This window comes from Oncorhynchus gorbuscha, linkage group LG13 (assembly GCF_021184085.1).
Source record: "Oncorhynchus gorbuscha isolate QuinsamMale2020 ecotype Even-year linkage group LG13, OgorEven_v1.0, whole genome shotgun sequence".
Taxonomy (NCBI): Eukaryota; Metazoa; Chordata; class Actinopteri; order Salmoniformes; family Salmonidae; genus Oncorhynchus; species Oncorhynchus gorbuscha.
In genome coordinates, this window is record NC_060185.1 from 24,938,386 (window position 1) to 24,959,668 (window position 21,283).

Sequence of the window (21,283 nt, forward strand, 5' to 3'; positions counted from 1 at the left end):
CGAGATTTTGACATTTGAGCAAAGAAAAGTTCAACCATGACATTATAATTTCTGATAATTCTATTTCCTGCTTTTTTTCTTACTGCAATGTTTTGTGTGAAAGAACTTTGGAAAGAACTGAACCCAAATAACAGTCAATGATGAAGGTTTCAAAACATTGTTTATCCCACAATTTTGTAATACTTTTACTTCTGATACTGATATGTTTTAGCAATTACATGTACTTTTAATACCTAAGTATATTTAAAACCAAATACTTGTATTTTACTGGGTGACTTTTACCTTTACTTGAGTAATTTTCTATTAAGGTATCTTTACTTTTACTCAAGTATAACAATTGGGTACTTTTTCCACCACTACCCATAACATCAAAGTGGATTATGTCTTTAGACATTTTTACAAAATTAATAAAAAAGAAAAAGCTGAAATGTCTTGAGTCAATAAGTATTCAACCCCTTTGTTATGGCTATCATAAATAGGTTATGGAGTAAAAATGTGCATAACAAGTCACATAATAAGTGTGTGAAATAATATTGTAACACAATTTTTTAATGACTACCTCATATATGTACCCCACACATACAATTATGTGTAAGGTCCCCCAGTCGAGCAGTGAATTTCAAACACAGATTCAACCACATAGACCAGGGTGGTTTTCCAATGCCTCACAAAGAAAAGCACCTATTGGTAGATGGGTAAAAACAGACATTGAATATCCCTTTGAGCATAGTGAAGTTATTCATTAAACTTTGGATGGTGTATCAATAGACTCAGTCACTACAAAGATACAGTCGTCCTTCTTAACCCAGTTGCCAGAGAGGAAGGAAACAGCTCAGGGATTTTACCATGAGGCCATTGGTGACTTTAAAACAATTACAGAGTTTAATGGCTGTAATACAAGAAAATGGAAGATGGATCAGCAACATTGTAATTACTCCACAATACTAACCCTAATAGAGTGAATAGAGAGAAAAGAATTAATCCTGTACAGAATGAAAACATTCCAAAACATGCATCCTGTTTTCAATTAGGCACTAGAAGAAATTAACTTTATGTCCTGAGTACAAAGCGTTATGTTTGGGGCAAATCCAACAAAACACATCAATGAGTACCACTCTTCATATTTTCAAGCATGGTAGTGGCTGAATCATGTTATGGGTATGCTTGTAATCGGCAAGGACTAGGGAGTTTTTTAAAGATAAAACTAAACGGAATAGAGCTAAGCACAGGCAAAATCCTAAAGGAATCCCTGGTTTAGTCTGCTTTCCAACAGACACTGGGAGACAAATTCACCTTTCAGCAGGATAATAACCTAATACACAAGGCCAAATATACACAAGTTGCTTACCAAGATGACATTGAATGTTCCTGAGTGGCCTAGTTAGAGTTTTGACTTATATCGGCTTAGAAATCAATGTCAAGGCTGTCTAGCATTGATCAACAACCAACTTGACAGAGCTTGAAGGATTTAAAAAAGACTCATTTCCAAATATTGTACAATCCATATGTGCAAAGCTCTTAGAGATTTACCTAGACAGAATCACCGCTGTAATCACTGTCAAATGTGATTCTAACATGTTTTGACTCAGGGGTGTGAAAACTTTTTTATTTGTTATATCTATGTGTTTCATTTCCAATAAATTAGCAAAGATATCCCTCCCAAAATGCTGACTTTGTCATTATGGGGTATTTCATGTAGATGGGAGAGATTATTTTCTTTTCTATTCCATTTTGAATTCAGGCTGTAACACAACAAAATATATAGTCTACCCCAGGTGTGAGTTATGCAACAAATGTAGCCCAACCCCAAATGTTAACTAGGTTCCAAAATTATATTACCATCATCACATCATCATCATGTTAACAGAAGTGAAAATGTTTTCAGAGGGAGACCACAACATTTTTATCTAGCAGAATGTGTTTTTCCCCTTCTGAAACCGATTCCGTGGTAATAGACAGAATGTTGATTGCCTCACATGTCACATCCTGTCTTATTGAGGAAGTCAAGCATTCAGTCTGGGTTAGTTTAGTGCAGTTAACACTTAGCTACCATCAGAGTTGGTCAGAGTACAGATATGCTTCTTTAAGATTTCATTAGACTGAACTCTAAAACCAACATCAACACAAAATGCTACAGAGGGCAGCCTCAAATGTTTCAGACAAACCAAAGCTCAGTAAACCAAAGGTAGGTGAAAACAAATTACTTCTATGTAGCGCGTCCAAATACATTGAATTGATAACTAACTGTGTGGAATTGATAACTAACTGTTTAGTGCAAACTACCTACAATAGTTAGCACTAAAACAAAAATAGAACTGCTTGGCCATAATGACCATCGTTATGTTTAGAGGAAAAAGGGGGGAGCTTGCAAGCCGAAGAACACCATCCTAACCGTGAAGCACGGGGGTGGCAGCATCATGTTGTGGGGGTGCTTTGCTGCAGGAGGGACTGGTGCACTTCACAAAATAGATGGCAACATGAGGGAGGAAAATTATGTGGATATATTGAAGCAACATCTCAAGACATCAGTCAGGAAGTTAAAGCTTGGTCGCAAATGGGTCTTCCAAATGGACAATGACCCCAAACATACTTTAAAAGTTGTGGCAAAATGGCTTAAGGACAACAAAGTCAAGGTATTGGAGTGTCCATCACAAAGCCCTGACCTCAATCCTATGGAAAATGTGTGCACAGAACTGAAAAAGCGTGTGCGAGCAAGGAGGCCTACAAACCTGACTCAGTTACACCAGGTCTGTCAGGAGGAAAGGGCCAAAATTCACCCAACATATTGTGGGAAGCTTGTGGAAGGCTACCTGAAACGTTTGACCCAAGTTAAACCATTTAAAGGCGATGCTACCAAATACTAATTGATTGTATGTAAACTTCTGACCCAATGGGAATGTGACGAAGGAAATCAAAGCTGAAATAAATAATTCTCTCTACTATTATTCTGACATTTCACATTCTTAAAATAAATTAGTTATCCTAACTGATCTATAACAGGGAATTTTTACTGGGATTAAATGTCAGGAATTGTGAAAATTGAGTTTAAATGTATTTGGCTACGGTGTATGTAAAACTTCCAACTTCAACTGTATATGGTCAAAGTTGTAAAAAGGGGGAGGGTCCGTAAGATTACTCAAAAGGTTCCATAGATTGTGGTAGAGTGCGTGGTTCTGATATTTTAATAGGGATTTACTGGGATTATTCCTTTATATAATTATTTTGGTGCTCTGATGTAGAAATACTGGAATTTGAACAGATTAGAAATACTTTTAGGTTCATGAAAATGTTGAAATATCTATTAACTGTACCTCACAAACTCATCATGATAGAGATAAATTCATAGTGCAAATCAGATTGAGTTCAAGTAGCCTCATGTGCCAGACTTCAAGGCTCAAGACATTTCTCAAGACAATAGCACTCTATTCCTGTAAATCAAGGGAGGAGGAACATAATTCATTACCACAGAAGTGGTCCTTCCTTAGCATAATATGAAACATATAAAAGGAAATCATAAACACATAGTGATTGGGTGGGATGGGGGTGCGACATGCATTGCATAATGTCCCAGATTGGGTCCTGACTCCTGCTGCCACTGTAGTAAACACACATTCAATCTGTCATCTGTAATCTCTCCATGCAGCGCTCCACTAGTTTTGGGCGATTTGAGGGCATCAGACAACCATCACCAGCCAGACTAGAGGAAAATGGAACAACAGTGGCAGAGGAGTCTGGATGTGAGAGTTCTGATCAGACCAAACAAGGCAGCCTGGGGAAGAAGATGAAGGCCATCTCTCTGACCATGCGCAGGAAGATGGGCAAGAAGCACTCCAAAATCTTCTCTGAGGAAGCTGTGAGTCACACTACAGACTGCCTCTTCCTCCTATACAGAACCTAGTATTCTGCGTAGTGTATCAAAGCATCTAAAGGCTCTTAAACTACCCATCCCGGATCCAGGAGAATTGTCATCAACTACACTAATTAAAATAGCGCAACGGTCAAAAAATATTACTCGAAAATATTCATATTCATGAAATCACAAGTGAAATATAGTGAAACATAGCTTAGCCTTTTGTTAATCAACCTGTCATCTCAGATTTTGAAATTATGCTTTACAGCCAAAGCAAAGTAAGTTTATCGATAGCCTAGCATAGCATTATGTCCAGCTAGCAGCAGGAATCTTGGTCACGAAAATCAGAAAAGCAATCAATTTAACCGTTTACCTCTGATCATCTTCATATGTTTTCACTGACGAGACTCCCAGTTAGACAGCAAATGTTCCTTTTGTTCCATAAAGATTATTTTTATACCCAAAATACCTCTGTTTGTTTGTCACGTTATGTTCAGAAATCCACCGGAAATAGTGGTCATGGACAACGCCGAAAAAAATGACAGATTATATCCATAATATCGACAGAAACATGGCAAACGTTTTTTATAATCAATCCTCAAGGTGTTTTTCAAATATCTATTCGATAATATATCAACCAGGACAATTGGCTTTTCAGTAGGACCGAGAGGAAAAATGACTACCTCTGTCTTTTACTCAAGAATCACTCTGAGAGCCCTCAGCTGGTCAGTTACGCAATGTAGTCGTTTACACTCATTCTTCAACATAAAGGAGTAAAACTACGTCAAAATGCTGTAGACACCTTAGGGAATACGTAGAAAAAGGAATCTGGTTGATATCCCTTTCAGTGGCCAATAGGGGTGTATAGGAACACAACGGTTTCAAAACATGAGTCACTTCCTGATTGCATTTTTCTTAAGCTTTCGCCTGCAATATCAGTTCTGTTATACTCACAGACAATATTTTGACAGTTTTGGAAACTTTAGAGTGTTTCTATCCTAAGCTGTGAATTATATGCATATTCTAGCATCTGGTCCTGAGAAATAGGCGCTTTACTTTGGGAACGTTATTTTTCCCAAAATAAAAATAGTGCCCCCTAGTAAGTCTGGCCAAGCAAGATTCAATTTGTGTTGAAATTAGGTCTAAGTGACAAAATAGTATCCATCAACCTGGTCAGTATTTACAAGTGTCTATGTTGAATTGTTAACTCAATGGCACTTCCTTATATAAATGGCACAGTTATGTACAGTATATAGTAAGGAATCAACATCAGTTTGGCTAACTCACATAGTGGCTTGTCCATTTGTATTTCCACATGTAGGGTGAAGACACTGACAGAGACCTAGAAGAGGAAACAGAGTGCAGTCCTCTAGAGAAAGGCTCTGAAAAGACCAACAACTCTCTGGAGAGCCTGTACAGCGGACAGAGTTCCTCCAGTAAGTCCTCTCCACAGGGATGTCAACACAAAGTCATGTCCCCCCTCATACAAGTCTGTAAATGAAGATACACGTTTCTAAATGAAGGATAAGCAAATGTGATGTGTTTTCATGCGTTTTATTTTACCATTGTATTACCATATCATTACTATTATATTACAATATTATCATGGGCTTGTAACCTTCCCTCCAACACAAGGATACACAAGCATAGGGGTGGCAGGTAGCCTAGTGGTTAGAGCATTGGGCAAGTGCCTGAAAGGTTGCTGGATCAAATCCCCAAGCTGACAAGGTAAACATCTGTCATTCTGCCCCTGAACAAGGCAGTTAACCCACTGTTCCCCGAGAGGCCGTCATTGTACATAAGAATTTGGTGTTAACTAACTTGCCTAGTTAAATAAAAAAATATTTTTTTTTACACGCACGCTCATAGTCCAGGGGTAAATCTGTGCAGTGTAATCATACTGTCTTGTCTTTCTTGTCTCCTGTAGGCTCAGGTAGTGTGGCCTGCCTCTCAAATGGCTCCAGTACCAGAGACAGTCTGAGACTAGAAGAGGACGGCTCCTACAACGGACACTTCTGTGGTAGAGCACGGGTCCACACAGACTTTGTTCCCAGCCCATATGACACTGACTCCCTCAAACTCAAGGTAGACAGAAGATAATGCCTTTAGATTTGGGTAATGTGAAATGTCATGAACAACGTTGTTAAAAGCTGTTTCATGATTCATGAAATCTCTTGATGTCTCTTGCCAGGTTGGAGACATTATCAGCATCATCAGTAAACCTCCTATGGGCATATGGACAGGGATGCTGAACTACAAAGTGGGCAACTTCAAGTTCATCTATGTTGACATGCTCATGGAGAAAGAGAGAGAGGAGGAGGCGCCAAAAATCAGACCTCAGAGGATGAGCAAAAGACCACGACCAAAGACACTACTGGAACTACTGGAGCGTCTTCATCTAGAGGTGAGGGCTTAGAGGTCATGGCTAGAAGGGATCTAGCTTTTGTCAAATTAACTTCAGATTTGACTTTTCATAGAATGTTTGGAAAATGAACCTAGCCGGTTAGGAGAATTAGGTTAGGAAAAGGGTTAGGGTTAGCTAAACTTTTAAGAATCTTGTCTTTGAACGTTAATTTGACAAAAGTTGGATCTAGCCATGATGGCCTGTTAAAATGACTGCCAAATACAGCCACATTTTTTCTTTCCTCTTTCCAGTAACCAATGAAACCTACACTGAGAAAACAATGTCAAGTGTCCCTCAACACTACCAGACACACAGTATTGAGAATGGTGTTGCCTCAATTACCCCCCCCCCAAAAAAATAAATAAATAATAATAATAATAATATGCATAAACATAACCTAAAGCACTCAAAGGTGAACAAATTGGTATAAGATTATGAAAGGTAGATGAGATGACATTGACAATGGAACTATGTCTTGTTTATTCCAGGAGTATGCATCTGCACTGCTTCTGAATGGCTACCAGACAGTAGAGGACCTGAGGCACCTGCAGGAGAAACACCTTATAGAGCTGAACGTGATGAATCCAGAACACAGAGGCAGGCTGCTGGCTGCTGCAGACTGCAGATATACAGAGAGTGAGTAGCAAAACCAATTTCTACTGTAGCCTAACCCTACTGGATTTCTACTGTAGCCTAACCCTACTGGATTTCTACTGTAGCCTAACCCTACTGGATTTCTACTGTAGCCTAACCCTACTGGATTTCTACTGGGGCAAAGGAAATGGCCAATTGTACCACAGACATTTTGTGCAACGCAGCACTACGCTCAGAAAGGAGCATCCTGATCTGTGTGTGTTATGATGAGCAGATGCTTATAACAGCTATCATTTAAGACGTGCCCATCCGGCAGAGTTGACACCTGTCAGAGAGAGCACAATGTCTTCCTCTATTCTAATCCTCTATAAAACCACTGTAAGGCCCTGAAACACAAATGAAACAGAAAGATAGGTCTCCAATCCAGATGAAGAAATGAACAATACTAGCCAGTTTCTATCAGCTGCTTACAAAACAGGATGCGTTCAATTAGCATAAGGCTTATTAATGTTTGAGTCCTCACATAATACCATTTAAATTAAGGTCATAAATGTGTGTTTGGGCTCATTTTGGACAGAACAGATGGCACTGCCACCCTGGCTAAGTCAGATATAGTGAATGTGGGCTAGTTCCTGACCAAACAATGGCACTGCCACCCTGGCTGAACCAGATATCGTGACTGGCTTTTGGATTACCATGGCAGAGGTTATCAGCCAGGAAGGAATGTAGTCATTAAATCAAGCTTAATTCCATTTAGGTGGTGTGAGAATTGCAACCCTAATTCATTTTAATTGACTTGGATCGGGGCAGCCAACCTTGCAACCCGCAGGATCTGAGGATCCAACCAACCAGACTGTTTTGTTCTTGGGTTCACAGGCGATGATGTGAGGGAGAGTGAGGAGCCCTCTTCATCACACAGCCTGAAGGAGGAGAAGAGTGACTGTCCCAGAGACTCAGGCTGTTTTATTCCATCAGAGTGCTCTGAAAACAGCAAAGAAGACACAGAGAGCCAACCAGTCACACGCTGATAGGCTGCACTATCCTAATTAACATACCAGTATAAAAAGTTGATTAACTATTATGTTTTGACTTGTAAATTACGATGGCTCACCAAGTTTGTCTCGTCTGTATTTGGTTTAACAAGGTGCGATTTCATTAATTAAATGTTAAATGTAGGCAATTTTTCTTAAAACCGATGAATTTGTTCCTCCTTATTTATAAGCATCCATTTATGAACCTTTTTCTTTAACCTATTAATTCACATAAAGCACAGGGATCAAACTCATTCCACGGAGAGCTGCAGGTTCTCGCTCCCTACTTGCACTTGACTGATGAATTAAGGTTACTAATTAGTAAGGAACTCACCTCACCTGGTTGTCTAGGGCTTAATAGAAAGGGAAAAAACAAAACCTTGCAGTCACTAGGCCCTCCATGGAATGAGTTTGACACACCTGACAAAATATTTATGACAAATGATATCTTGTTTTTTTGTGTATTGTGCTGGAAACTATGACGTGTGTTTGGTTTTACTATCATTGTGGGGACCAGAGGAGGCTATTTTAGGTTTAGGGGATTAGGGTTAGAAGCTCGGGGTTAAGGTTTAAGGTTAGGGGTTAGGAAAAATATGATTTTTAATGGGAATGAATTGTTTGGTCCCAACACGGATAGTAAAATAAACGTGTGTGTGTGTGTGAGTGAGTGGGCAGGAGTTTGTACATACATTTTTTAACATTCCTGGTTTAACAAAATGTACAGACTTGTAGAACTCAATATACTGTAATTGCAATATGTCACACATTAATAAAGTATTTATGCATCAATAGTCATCTGTCATTAGTCTAACTAATCCGTTAATTTATACTGAATGTATAATTTAAAATATAATTTCAAGCAAAATGTGAAGAGAGCAAGGCGCTGTACAATATTGCTAAATGTTGCAAGCATCAACATTTTGCGACACTGAACACATATTTCAATACGTCATTTATGACTAGTGTTCATGGGAAAGTTTGTTACTTTGCTTTCTCATCCGGTGTATATTTAAGCGATAACGAATGGATTGGACTACATTACCCAGAAAATGCTTACCACATTTTAATGGTGACGTGTGGTTCTGTGGATTGTCCACATGACTCTGAATGGAGAATCCGTCGAGAAGTTTCTACTAGTTACCACAGTCACAAAATCATATATCGTAAAAAATCATGATAACATAAAATGTATTTTTGGTCTTAATTGAAGGATATGGTTAGTCATAAGGTTAGCGGTGTGGCTAAGGGTTAGGTTTAAAATAACATTTTAAGAAGATACATGTTACAAATAGGCGGGGTTTATGACTTAGTGGCTGTGGTAAACTAGTAACGACCGTCAAGCGGTGACAACATATTAGCCTAGATTACGTTTTACTACGTCTCAGTTCGGGGGGGATCAGTACTTGACAATGGCTGGGGAAATGTCTATGATCGGTAAGTACATTTTAACCGTAACGTGTGCTTGTTGTTGTTGTGTAACCAGCTGTTTAGCTAGCTAGCAAGTGGGCTGACAAGCATGTTAGTTGCTACCTAAATCATTATTAGTAGTCAATTAGCTGAAAATGTGTCAAGCTGTCAACGCTGAGTGAATATGTAAATAAGTAGGCTTAATTACGAGCTAGCTACGTAAACAACGTCCATACCTAAAACCACGTCTTTTTCTATATCTTCCATGTCGCAGGATCGGTCATTCTGGCTCTTTTTCTAGCTGGCTATCTGGGCCAACATTATCTGCCTCCACCGAAACCAAAAGTAATCGGCCTAGATCTGGGGACCACTTTCTGCTCAGTGGGAGTATTCCACCCGGGTACCGGGGATGTGGAGGTGATAGGGGATGAGGAGGGGCGGAAGAGCATCCCTAGTGCGGTGTCGTTCACACCTACCGAAGTTTTCGCCGGTTACGAGGGTCAGGATCTGGCCGAAAACAATCCTCAAAACACCATCTATGATGCCAAGCGGTTTATTGGAAAGATATTCGAACAAGATCTCCTTGAGCAGGAAAGTGCTCGCTATCCATTCAAGGTACGGTACATACCGCCGAAGTCGGAAGTTTACATACACCTTAGCCAAATGCATTTAATCTGTTTTTCACAATTCCTGATATTTAATCCCAGTAAAAATTCCCTGTTTTAGGTCAGTTAGGATCACCACTTAATTTTAAGAATGTGAAATGTCAGAATAATATAAGAGAGAATAATTTATTTCAGCTTTTATTTCTTTCATCACATTACCAGTGGGTCAGAAGTTTACATACACTCAATTAGTATTTGGTAGCATTGCCTTTAAATCATTTAATTTGGGTCAAACGTTTCAGGTAGCCTTCCACAAGCTTCCCACAAATAAGTTGGGTAAATTTTGGCCCATTTCTCCTGACAGAGCTGGTGTAACTGAGTCAGGTTTGTAGGCCTCCTTGCTCTCACACACTTTTTCAGTTCTGTGCACACATTTTCCATAGGATTGAGGTCAGGGCTTTGTGATGGCCACTCCAATACCTTGACTTTGTTGTCCTTAAGCCATTTTGCCACAACTTTTAAAGTATGTTTGGGGTCATTGTCCATTTGGAAGACCCATTTGCGACCAAGCTTTAACTTCCTGACTGATGTCTTGAGATGTTGCTTCAATATATCCACATAATTTTCCTCCCTCATGTTGCCATCTATTTTGTAAAGTGCACCAGTCCCTCCTGCAGAAAAGCACCCCCACAGCATGATGCTGCCAACCCCGCGCTTCACGGTTGGGATGGTGTTCTTCGGCTTGCAAGCCTCCCCCTTTTTCCTCCAAACATAACAATGGTTTTGGAGCAGTGGCTTCTTCTTTGATGAGCGGCCTTTCAGGTTATGTCGATATAGGACTCGTTTTTACTGTGGATATAGATACTTTTGTACCTGTTTCCTCCAGCATCTTCACAAGGTACTTTGCTGTTCTGGGATTGATTTGCACTTTTCTCACCAAAGTACGTTCATCTCTAGGAGACAGAATGCGTCTCCTTCCTGAGCGGTATGATGGATGCGTGGTCCCACGGTGTTTATACTTGCGTACTATTGTTTGTACAGATGAATGTGGTACCTTCAGGCATTTGAAATTGCTCCCAAGGATGAACCAGACTTGTGGAGGTCTACAATTCTTTTTCTGAGGTCTTGGCTGATTTCTTTTGATTTTCCCATGATGTCAAGCCAAGAGGCACTAAGTTTGAATGTAGGCCTTGAAATACATCCACAGGTACACCTCCAATTGACTCAAATGATGAAAATTAGCCTATCAGAAGCTTCTAAAGCCATGACATCATTTTCGGGAATTTTCCAAGCTGTTTAAAGGCACAGTCAACTTAGTGTATGTAAACAATTGCTGGAATAATTACTTGTGTCATGCACAAAGTAGATGTCCTAACCGACTTGCCAAAACTATAGTTTGTTAACAAGACATTTGTGGAGTGGTTGAAAAACGAGTTTTAATGACTCCAACCTAAGTGTATGTAAACTTCTGACTTCAACTGTACAGTACATACTCCTTTATTTACTTTGACAGTCAATACACCACAGTGAAAATAATTGAATACAGCATTAGCATTTGGCTGCATAAGCTGTGTGATTGCAGGTGTATAAATATGCTATATCAATGACAGCTGTCTTTCATTTGTAATAACATACCTGTCTTTCAGGTGATAAATAACAATGGCAGTGCAGAGTTCTTGGTCACCACCAACCAGACGTTCACAGTTACTCCCGAGTTCATTAGTTCTCGGCTGCTGCTGAAGATGAGGAAGATGGCAGAGCATCACCTGGGTGTCCCCATCAAGAGGGCTGTGATCTCTGTCCCTGCTGAGTTTGATGATAGACAGAGGAACTACACCATCAGGGCTGCCAACCTGGCCGGTCAGTCTCTGTCTGACAAAACTGTATCAACAGTCATACAATATCTGATTTGATGTGTTAACACTGCTACAGGAATGACTTACTGTTTAGGTTGTTATTGTATTCTCATTAAGAAACAGTTAATCATACAGGGATGGACATTAAGGGTTGCCCTATTGCTTGGGGCAAGTAAACTGAGCAGTCATCCAAGTTGAGCCTGCTCTGAGGTGTTGTTGTTGTTGTTTTTAAGTGAAAACAACCAAACTGCAAATAATTCACAACTTAAAACAGATCTTTCTGGTTCCTCCACATTGTATATGTGAACGACAGATAGTTTTAGGTTCTATATTTTTAATTTTTTTACTGATTACAAATCATTTGATTACTGATCTTTTGATTCCTCTTCTATGTGTAGGTGAAAGGCAGGCAATATATAACACTTCTGCATGTAAAAAGCTAATTAAACAATTCTGGTGGGCATGTACTTTAGACTTTAATGTCAATCACTGATGTAATTAGGTGTTTGCTCTATGCCCATAACTGTTTTACTTATTCTATAGACAGAGGGAGTGTGAGTAGAATATTGGACACCCAATTCAATGTGACCAAATCAACACTACCCACTGTAAGACCTGTAGCTAACATATGATTGTTCTGTTTACACCACACAGGACTGGACATCTTGCGTGTGATCAACGAGCCCACGGCTGCAGCGATGGCGTATGGGTTACACAAGGTGGACGTGTTCAACGTGCTGGTGGTAGACCTGGGAGGAGGAACGCTGGACGTCTCTCTGCTCAATAAACAAGGGGGCATGTTCCTCACCAGAGCCATGGCAGGTAGGACACTAATCAACTCCTTATCATGTTGTAGTTACGCATGGTTTAGTTGGTGTCACTTTCATTTCTCTTCTGGTAGGTAGGGTGGCAGACCACGAGTAGCCGACTAGGTGAAAAGTCTGTCTATGTGCCCTTGAGCAAGGCACTTAACCATAATTGCTCCTGTAAGTCACTCTGCATAAGAGTGGGCAGTACAATTGGGCAGTACAAGTGGAACATTTGCCATATTGTATACTGAACAAAAATATAAAAAACAATTTTAACGATTACAGTTCATATCAGGAAATCAGTCAATTGTAATCAATTCTTTAGGCCCTACTCTATGGATTTCACATGACTGGCAAGGGGCGCAGCCAATCAGAATGAGATTTTCCCCACAAAATAATATTATTACAGACAGAAATACTCCTGTTTTATCAGCTGTCTGGGTGGCTGGTCTCAGACGATCCCGCAGGTAAAGAAGCTGGCTGTTGTGGTTACACGTGGTCTGCAGTTGTGAGGCCTGTTGGACGTATTGGCAAACTCTCTAAAATGACGTTAGAGGCGGCTTATGGTAGAGAAATTAACATTAAATTATCTGGCAGCAGCTCTGGTGGACATTCCTGCAGTCAGCAAGCCAATTACACGCTCACTCAAAACATGAGAGATCTGTGGCATTGTGTTGTGTGCCAAAACTGCACATTTTAGAGTGGCCTTTTTTGTCTGTCCCCAGCACAAGATGCCCCTGTGTAATGGTCATGCTCTTTAATCACCTTCTTGATATTCCACACCTGTATCTTGGCAAAGGAGAAATGCTCACTAACAGGGATGTAAACAAAATTGGAATGAAATAAGCTTTTTGTGCATATGTAACATTTCTGGGATCTTTTATTTCAGCTCATGAAACAAGGGACCAACAACACTATGTTATAGTTGGAGGACCATTTCATATTGGCACAACTAATTCAAACCATACATGATAATGAATTTAAATTGAATTTATCCCAATACTACTAACATATTAATAGTATTATTGGAGTCAGAATGACCCTTGTTTCCTAGGTAACAATAAGCTGGGGGGGCAGGACTTCAGCCAGAGGCTGCTCCAGTACACCATGGAGAGGGTTCGCCAGCAGTACGGCGTTCCCCCCACCCTCAAAGAGGACATCCACCGCCTCCGCCAGACCGTGGAGATTGCCAAACTCAACCTCACCCTGCAGCTCAGTGCCCACCTCAGGGTAACCCTGCACCTGGAGCCCCAAGGGGACCCCAAGAAACCACCACAGGGGCCCGCCAAGGACCCAATCCCAGTCATCTTCCAAGCAGTCATCACCCGTGAGCTGTTTGAAGAGTTAAATGACGACCTCTTTCAGAAGGTTCTGGCACCTGTAGAGACAGTGCTGGCCGAGGGCCGCCTGGGGAAGGAGGAGGTGGATGAGATAGTTCTGGTGGGAGGCTCCACCCGCATCCCTAGGATCAGGAAGCTGATCAGTGAATACTTTGGGAAGGAGCCCAACACCTCAGTGGACCCAGACTTGGCAGTGGTGACCGGGGTGGCCATCCAGGCTGGCATCCTGGGTGGCTCCTGGCCCCTACAGGTCAGCGCTATAGAGATCCCCAACAGACACCTCCGCAAGACCAACTTCAATTGATCTAGTCTAGAGAGGTGGTTATGGACATAAAGATGCCACCAGACAGAGACTTGCCATATTATAGGATGGTCTGCATTTTCACTGTTAATTGTCCTTCTCCATCTTCACGTATGCAATAGTCCTATGAGGTTAAAATATGATTTTCAGCTCTAATAGATCTTGGAATATATTTTCAGAGAAACTCAAATTACACCATCACTTGTTTACTGCTGGCCCAATTTATTGGGCCAACTGTGGTAGATTGAAATGGTATTCAATTCAGGGAACAACCTTTATTTCTACAGCACTGTGAACAGCCAATACACCTTCAGCTATTTATTTATTTATTTGTTTGTCTGTGCATATGTGCGAGCGTGTTTGTACTGGGGGTGGGGTGGGGATACAGCACATTAGGAGTATTTGTTTTTCAGTGGATGACAACACGCTTGTGCCTTTTCAGAGAGCTGCTGTGTGGAGCTGTACTGTGCTTTTAAGCCACCTGATATGAACTACCACCAGTCATATTGACTAGGGCAGTATTCTAGAGTTTTGGACCAAATATGTTTGCACATATTGTTAGGCTACTGCTTGAATGTAAAGCTACTATGTTCAGCTTAGCTAGATTGGATAACTGATGAATTGTCAAAATAAGGGGCATACCAACTTAGGCTAAATATTGCACTTTGAAAATGATATAACTTGTTAGCCAGCATCATTCTGGTGCAATTGAATTACAGTGCCTTGAGAAAGTATTCGGCCCCCTTGAACTTTGCGACCTTTTGCCACATTTCAGGCTTCAAACATAAAGATAAAACTGTTTTTGTGAAGAATCAACAAGTGGGACACAATCATGAAGTGGAACGACATTTATTGGATATTTCAAACTTTAACAAATCACAAACTGAAAAATTGAGCGTGCAAAATTATTCAGCCCCTTTACTTTCAGTGCAGCAAACTCTCTCCAGAAGTTCAGTGAGGATCTCTGAAAGATCCAATGTTGACCTAAATGACTAATGATGATAAATACAATCCACCTGTGTGTAATCAAGTCTCCGTATAAATGCACCTGCACTGTGATAGTCTCAGAAGTCCGTTAAAAGCGCAGAGAGCATCATGAAGAACAAGGAACACACCAGGCAGGTCCGAGATACTGTTGTGAAGAAGTTTAAAGCCGGACTTGGATACAAAAAGATTTCCCAAGCTTTAAACATCCCAAGGAGCACTGTGCAAGCGATAATATTGAAATGGAAGGAGTATCAGACCACTGCAAATCTACCAAGACCTGGCCGTCCCTCTAAACTTTCAGCTCATACAAGGAGAAGACTGATCAGAGATGCAGCCAAGAGGCCCATGATCACTCTGGATGAACTGCAGAGATCTACAGCTGAGGTGGGACACTCTGTCCATAGGACAACAATCAGTCGTATATTGCACAAATCTGGCCTTTATGGAAGAGTGGCAAGAAGAAAGCCATTTCTTAAAGATATCCATAAAAAGTGTTGTTTAAAGTTTGCCACAAGCCACTGATAGACATACCCCAAGCGACTTACAGCTGTAATCGCAGCAAAAGGTGGCACTACAAAGTATTAACTTAAGGGGGCTGAATAATTTTGCACGCCCAGTTTGATGTTTTAAAGTTTGAAATATCCAATATGTCATTCCACTTCATGATTGTGTCCCACTTAGTTTTACATCTTTATGTTTGAAGCTTGAAATGTGGCAAAAGGTTGCAAAGTTCAAGGGGGCCGAATACTTTCTCAAGGCACTGTATAAGAATCAGAGTACACGGTCTGACATTTGGTACTTCAGCAGACACTCTGGATAAGAGTGATTTACAGGAGCAATTAGGATTAAGCACCTTGCTCAAGGGCATGTCGACAATTTTCACCTTGTTGGCTCGGGGATTCAAACCAGTGCCCGGTTACTGGCCCAACGCTCTTAACCACTAAGCTACCTGTATATAGAAGTACTTATTGTAAGTGCCATAAAAAGACCCAAGGCTTATGGTGGTGCGTGTTACCGTGTGCCTCAAGACAGTTGGTTGTAGAGTAATGGCTGGTTAGAGCCCCTGGCATTGAAGAGCAAACATGTTGGTTGATCATTTACTACTATTAGTCCATTCTAATTATCTCATGTAGGGAATGTACATTCCAAAATACCAGTCTACTTAGGGCTGATGCAGCGGACAACTAAATACTGTATGCATTCCTTGTTGAACATGCCTCAATGTACTGATTGCAGTTCTCTGTAGTGATATGCTATAGGAATTTCTGAGTACGTAATTTAAGATTTTTGTACTGCACGTTTAGCTTATTCTTCAAAGCACCCCTCTCATATGGCCCCATTAGATATCTGCTTGTGCTACATGCTGCTTTAACAAAATGTCCCTAAATACCATTATTGAATTTGTTGTGAAATCCAGTCAGACAGACATTGAAGTAAGGGAAAATATCAACATTCAGATGCATCCCGTGGTCCTCATTCCATGACAGACTGACTTTCTAATACAGGTGGAAGGTAAAAAGGACATGTGATCATGTTCCCAGAACATTGAGTGCTAAAATCTTGTCAAATCCAGTTACCATCATCACTAGCTTCTTCAGCAATGTCACCATTTTTTTTTTTAACTAGGCAGGTCAGTTGAAAACAAATTCTTATTTACAATGACAGCCTATCAGGGAACAGTGGGTTAACTGCCTTGTTCAGCAGCAGAACGACAGATTTTTACCTTGTTAGCTCGGGGATTTGATCTTGCAACCTTCTGGTTACTGGCTCAACACTCAAAGCACTAGGTTACCTGCCGCCTCACTCCATAATTGAAGGGAAATAATGTCAGTATAAGAGAGATCCACAATGGTGTTAGTTACTGGCATGTAATATAACATACAGTGCCTTCAGAAAATATTCATACCCCTCATCTTATTCCACATTGTGTTACATTGTGTTACAGCCTGGAGCTTTGTACACCTGGATTGAGTCCATATGACTTAAGCACTTTTTACTCCTGAATGTATTTAGGGTTGAAGACATTTCAGCTTTTCATTTTTAATTACATTTGTAAAAAACATTCTACTGACATGGGTATTTTGTGTGTATGCCAGTGACCATCTAAATTGAATCCATTTTTAATTCGGGCTGAAACACAAAATGTGGAAAAAGGCAAGGGGTGTGAATACGTTCTGAAGACACTGTACATCAACGATTCAGTAGGAATATGGTTGACATGAGCTACACAGTCAACAGTAACGCCAACCTAAATGGTTTGTTATGTTCTAGCTACAAAAATACCACAAAGGATATCACTTCGGTATCAGAAACATTTTAATTATTGACTTCTGAGGCACATAAATACCAAAGGAGTAAATGAACACAAGTCTTTCCATTCCTTGACCCGGTTTGAACTATAATGATACTCAGCGTTGTCCCTTCAACAGCCTCCAGGTTTATTTTCACAGTTAATATAACACACCCCACTTCATCTCATCACAGACACCCTTTCATGTCCCCCTATAGAAACCAATTGATTTGATGAACTTTGCTTTTCAAACACCACGAGTTCAAATGCCATTGAGAAGTTGGGCCGGCAAAGTATTTCAATTACTTTCATAAACTCTTCAACACTATAGCTATTATTATACATAATCAGGATGACATTTCCAATATAATGCTCAGCCAGCCATAGCACCTAAAACATCTGTAATATGTGCACACTATGTAGGACTGCACACTGAGGGTAGGGGTGAAATCTCTACATAATACATGCACTGTACACATCCTTTAAAAATCAAAACACATTCACAATGAACCCGAAAACACTGAGTAAACATTAGTTGTGCCTGAACACAAGCCCGGCCCGAGACAGCACAGCTCCACAAGTCACTTAATATTGTAGATCATATGCTTGGAAATGCTGTTCAAATCATTATCTTACATGTAACTATTTCAGTCGGAGAAGGCAGGACTTCTGTAAACAGCTTGTTCATGTTCTTTTTGTTCCTATAAATTAGAATAGCGCCCAAAGGCAAGAAAAAGGAGCATGCTGCACAAATAGTAATTTCTGTAAATAATAAGAATTGGCTGTGCTATAAAGTGACTGCAAGAAATCCAAATAACAGTGTAGAAACAAACAAATAAGCATTGATAACTGGAGGGGGGGGGGGCCTCCAAGCATCAAGGGCAGGGGTGGGAAAAACTACGGCAGAGGGCCAGATCCGGCCCATGAACCCATTCAATCCCAGCACACGGGAGGTTTAAGTAAATATATATAAATGGACCAATATTTTTAAATTGCCCTTTTTCTGGCCAACAAATTGGTCAAAAATATAAATAAAATGCATGACTCTCCACTGAATGTTGAAATCCTGATGTGGAACTCGAGCCAACAAGTTTGCCCACAGAGGTGAGGAGAAGAGGCCATAGATCAGATCTGACGAATCAATCAGTTCAATAAAAAGTGCATTTAGTCCCACATTGTATATAACAAGCAAAAACAAACCTATTTACAGAATGTACAAAGCAATGGGTGGTGCTTGCCTTGGATTCTTCAGCAATACAGCAGCCTGTCAATCAGTCAGTAGAGGAACAAACCAATAATTATCTGGATACACTGAGTAAAACAAGAGTAATCATAACAATAGATAAGCCCAATCACAAGACAGTCAAATGGAAGTCTTAATTTACTCAGTTTCCACATGCTAGTAGAGTTGGGTGTCACATTAGGTGAGTAGATTCACATTCGGTGAGTAAGAGTCAATGGGAGATGCCTTTGTTGTTGTAGTAGTCGAAGCCATTCTCCATGTACAGGTCTTCAGCACTGCCCACACCATTGCTCACCTCTGGGAGGCAGAAGAGAAGGCACATCACAGTCTGTGTTCACAGGGTATTTCACTGATAGTGTACAACACAGACCACATCAATACACAGATCATCCAAAACAATATCACTGCAGCATCATATCCAAACCACACCAGAGAAATCCCTTAGGTTTTCTTTGCTCTGTAGGTCACCACTTATCTCTTCTAAGTGACTATACCTACTAGTGGTTATTCTAGAGTGGTTTGGACTGAATGATGGTCATTGAAGACCCTCAGACGTACCTTTCACCACCCACCAGGAGAGGCTGGTGTGTCTCAGTGGGCTGTCTAGGCACCCTTTTAAATGACACAGGTCTCTGGTGGGTGATTGGGGAGGAGAGGGGGAAAGGCGGGGCAGGCAGAGAGAAAGGGGAAGGGAGGGATGGAATGGTCGAACGAATGGTCACAGCAGGCAGAGGAGGATGGAGAGATGGCAGGATGAAGGGAGTGGAGGTGGAGAGGAGTGCAGGTCACACACAGGTTGAGACTGCTACTGCGGTTGACCTTGGGAAGGATAATTACATTACAAACACTGCATGCTGGGATAGGGTAACACACTGACATCCCCACTCTCCTAAAATGGCTGCCTTTCCTTGTCTCCTTTTCTGTGACCACTGATTAATAGGTGAAAGCAATATGGCTGGCCAAAACAATCAGGCATCCACTTCATCTATCCAATGGCATCAGATCAGTGGTAAATAAATGAGATGAGAAAAGGAGGGGAAGCCATTTCACAGTACTGGGACACAGCCAGAGAAACAAACACACAATACAGTAAACACGGGCTGTGCAGCTCCCCTCTCTGTGGGGTCCTTCCTTACCAGAGAAGATGAGTTTCTCCTTCATGATGTTGAGGTCTCTGCTGGACCTCCGGACCGCGGCACTCAGCATGATCTGTTCAGGGTTGTAGCTGTGCATGCCACTCAACCTCCACCTGGAGAGGAAAGGTCACACAGAGGGCAGGACATCATATAGAGCAGGGTTCACCTGATCTATATGAGAACCCTGATATAGAGCCTCTGGTCATACCACAGTACTTCTGCCTCTGGTCTCAAGGACCTGTCCTATATGGAGCTAAAGGCATGTCAAAATGTGTCGGCCATTTTGCGTGGAGATTGCTACTCTAGGTCAACGTGTGTGGGCCCTGGACACCATTTTGCCTCATTCTTCTACTTCTATTTGGCTGACCTCAAAATAACACCAAGCAAACAGACGGATATTGAAGTTGGTTGCTGTACTGAATCTATAAGGACATGTACAAATAGACCAGAGTCTGAGCCAAAGACTTCTCCACTTCTCTGAAAGAACGTACTTCAGTTAATGACTAGTTGTGATCCTTTACTGACTAGTTGTGACCAATGATTTATATATACACTAGATGACTGAAAGTGGGCGCTGTGTTGAAGCCACCGTGCCTCCATCTTGGCACTCCCAAAATATGTTTCACAATGGTAGGGAAGCTATAGAAATTGCTTTATTAAAGTCTACATTCGTTTTGGACATTTATTCTATTACAGACACATTAATGCATACTCGTATATTATATGATGTGAGCTAAACACAAATATTTTTTATACCTAAATACATATAGTAATTTTGTCCTTGATCACATTTAATTGAAGGACTGCGCCTATTAGGGAGTGCAAATATGGCCGACCAGTGGCTTCATTGCCTCTTAATGGCCAATACATGGCATCAGCCATCCAGGGTTTATATACATCATTGGTTGTGACTAGCTTTGAGCATCACAACACTAACTGGAGTAATATCGGAGGCAAGAAGATTTACTTCCACAACATAATTTTGTTATGGTAATTAACAAATAGAGGCACATAAATTTAATTATTACATTAGCAATATTGTGTCTTGGCTAATGCATCAATGCACTTAAAAAAACAGCAAAGCAGAGCTTTTGTCCAAATCAACACCATAAATGAAAAGAGCTCTTCCTTGTTTAATACAATTCTATAATTAATTTGCAGACTGTCATTCGGGTCGATGATGTAAACAGTAAAACTCAACTGGGATTAAAGTGAACACAAGCATTTGTGCTGTGAGGGACAAAGTACTGCGGTCTGCCACTAAAAGGCCAATACTGGTAGGCTCGCTTGTATTTATTCTCTCCTCGAGTGGGAAGAATGAGAAGTGGCAGCAGTGAAATACAACAATACAGGTGAGAGGAAGACAGAAACAAAAGACTTAGAGGATGACGTATACAGAAAGGATGAAATGATACAGCAAAATGGAGAGA

The 21,283-nt window shown here is 40.7% G+C and overlaps 3 protein-coding genes across 7 annotated transcripts in view; 2 read left to right on the forward strand and 1 right to left on the reverse strand.

Moving 5' to 3' along the window:
* LOC123992610 overlaps nucleotides 1-8,681 on the forward strand; it is a 31,062-nt gene extending 22,381 nt beyond the window's left edge. For both annotated transcript variants that reach the window (XM_046293885.1, XM_046293886.1), the window contains exons 10-15: nucleotides 3,644-3,853; nucleotides 5,172-5,286; nucleotides 5,778-5,935; nucleotides 6,042-6,254; nucleotides 6,743-6,890; nucleotides 7,725-8,681. In XM_046293885.1, the coding sequence (XP_046149841.1) occupies nucleotides 3,644-3,853; nucleotides 5,172-5,286; nucleotides 5,778-5,935; nucleotides 6,042-6,254; nucleotides 6,743-6,890; nucleotides 7,725-7,876 (996 nt within the window). In that variant the 3' untranslated portion in view covers nucleotides 7,877-8,681. The remainder of the gene's footprint in view (nucleotides 1-3,643; nucleotides 3,854-5,171; nucleotides 5,287-5,777; nucleotides 5,936-6,041; nucleotides 6,255-6,742; nucleotides 6,891-7,724) is intronic.
* Nucleotides 8,682-9,198: 517 nt separating this feature from the next.
* On the forward strand, nucleotides 9,199-14,797 carry LOC123993902 (heat shock 70 kDa protein 13-like). Its single transcript, XM_046296375.1, has 5 exons — nucleotides 9,199-9,313; nucleotides 9,561-9,901; nucleotides 11,538-11,751; nucleotides 12,402-12,569; nucleotides 13,611-14,797. The coding sequence occupies exons 1-5, from the start codon at nucleotides 9,289-9,291 to the stop codon at nucleotides 14,198-14,200; spliced, it is 1,338 nt and encodes a 445-aa protein (XP_046152331.1). The 5' UTR covers nucleotides 9,199-9,288; the 3' UTR covers nucleotides 14,201-14,797.
* A 2,685-nt stretch (nucleotides 14,798-17,482) lies between these two features.
* The window catches only part of LOC123992611 (glycerophosphodiester phosphodiesterase domain-containing protein 5-like), a 77,429-nt gene continuing 73,628 nt past the window's right edge, over nucleotides 17,483-21,283 (reverse strand). For 2 of the 4 annotated variants that reach the window (XR_006831283.1, XR_006831282.1), the window contains 3 exons: nucleotides 19,854-19,966; nucleotides 19,276-19,536; nucleotides 17,483-19,014 (listed from right to left, as the gene is read on the reverse strand). Coding sequence is in view for 2 of the 4 variants with exons in the window: in XM_046293889.1 (XP_046149845.1) it covers nucleotides 18,929-19,014; nucleotides 19,854-19,966 (199 nt within the window). In the remaining 2 variants the exon portion in view is untranslated. The remainder of the gene's footprint in view (nucleotides 19,015-19,275; nucleotides 19,537-19,853; nucleotides 19,967-21,283) is intronic. The other 2 variants (XM_046293889.1, XM_046293888.1) reach the window with 1 other exon arrangement.

Bases quoted from the DNA above. Each gene is read 5' to 3' on its own strand.
- LOC123993902 (XM_046296375.1), top strand. From the start codon at position 9,289: ATGGCTGGGGAAATGTCTATGATCG. The intron at 9,902-11,537 runs GTACGGTACATA...CCTGTCTTTCAG, and splicing joins GTGCTCGCTATCCATTCAAG to GTGATAAATAACAATGGCAG. The intron at 12,570-13,610 runs GTAGGACACTAA...CTTGTTTCCTAG, and splicing joins CCTCACCAGAGCCATGGCAG to GTAACAATAAGCTGGGGGGG.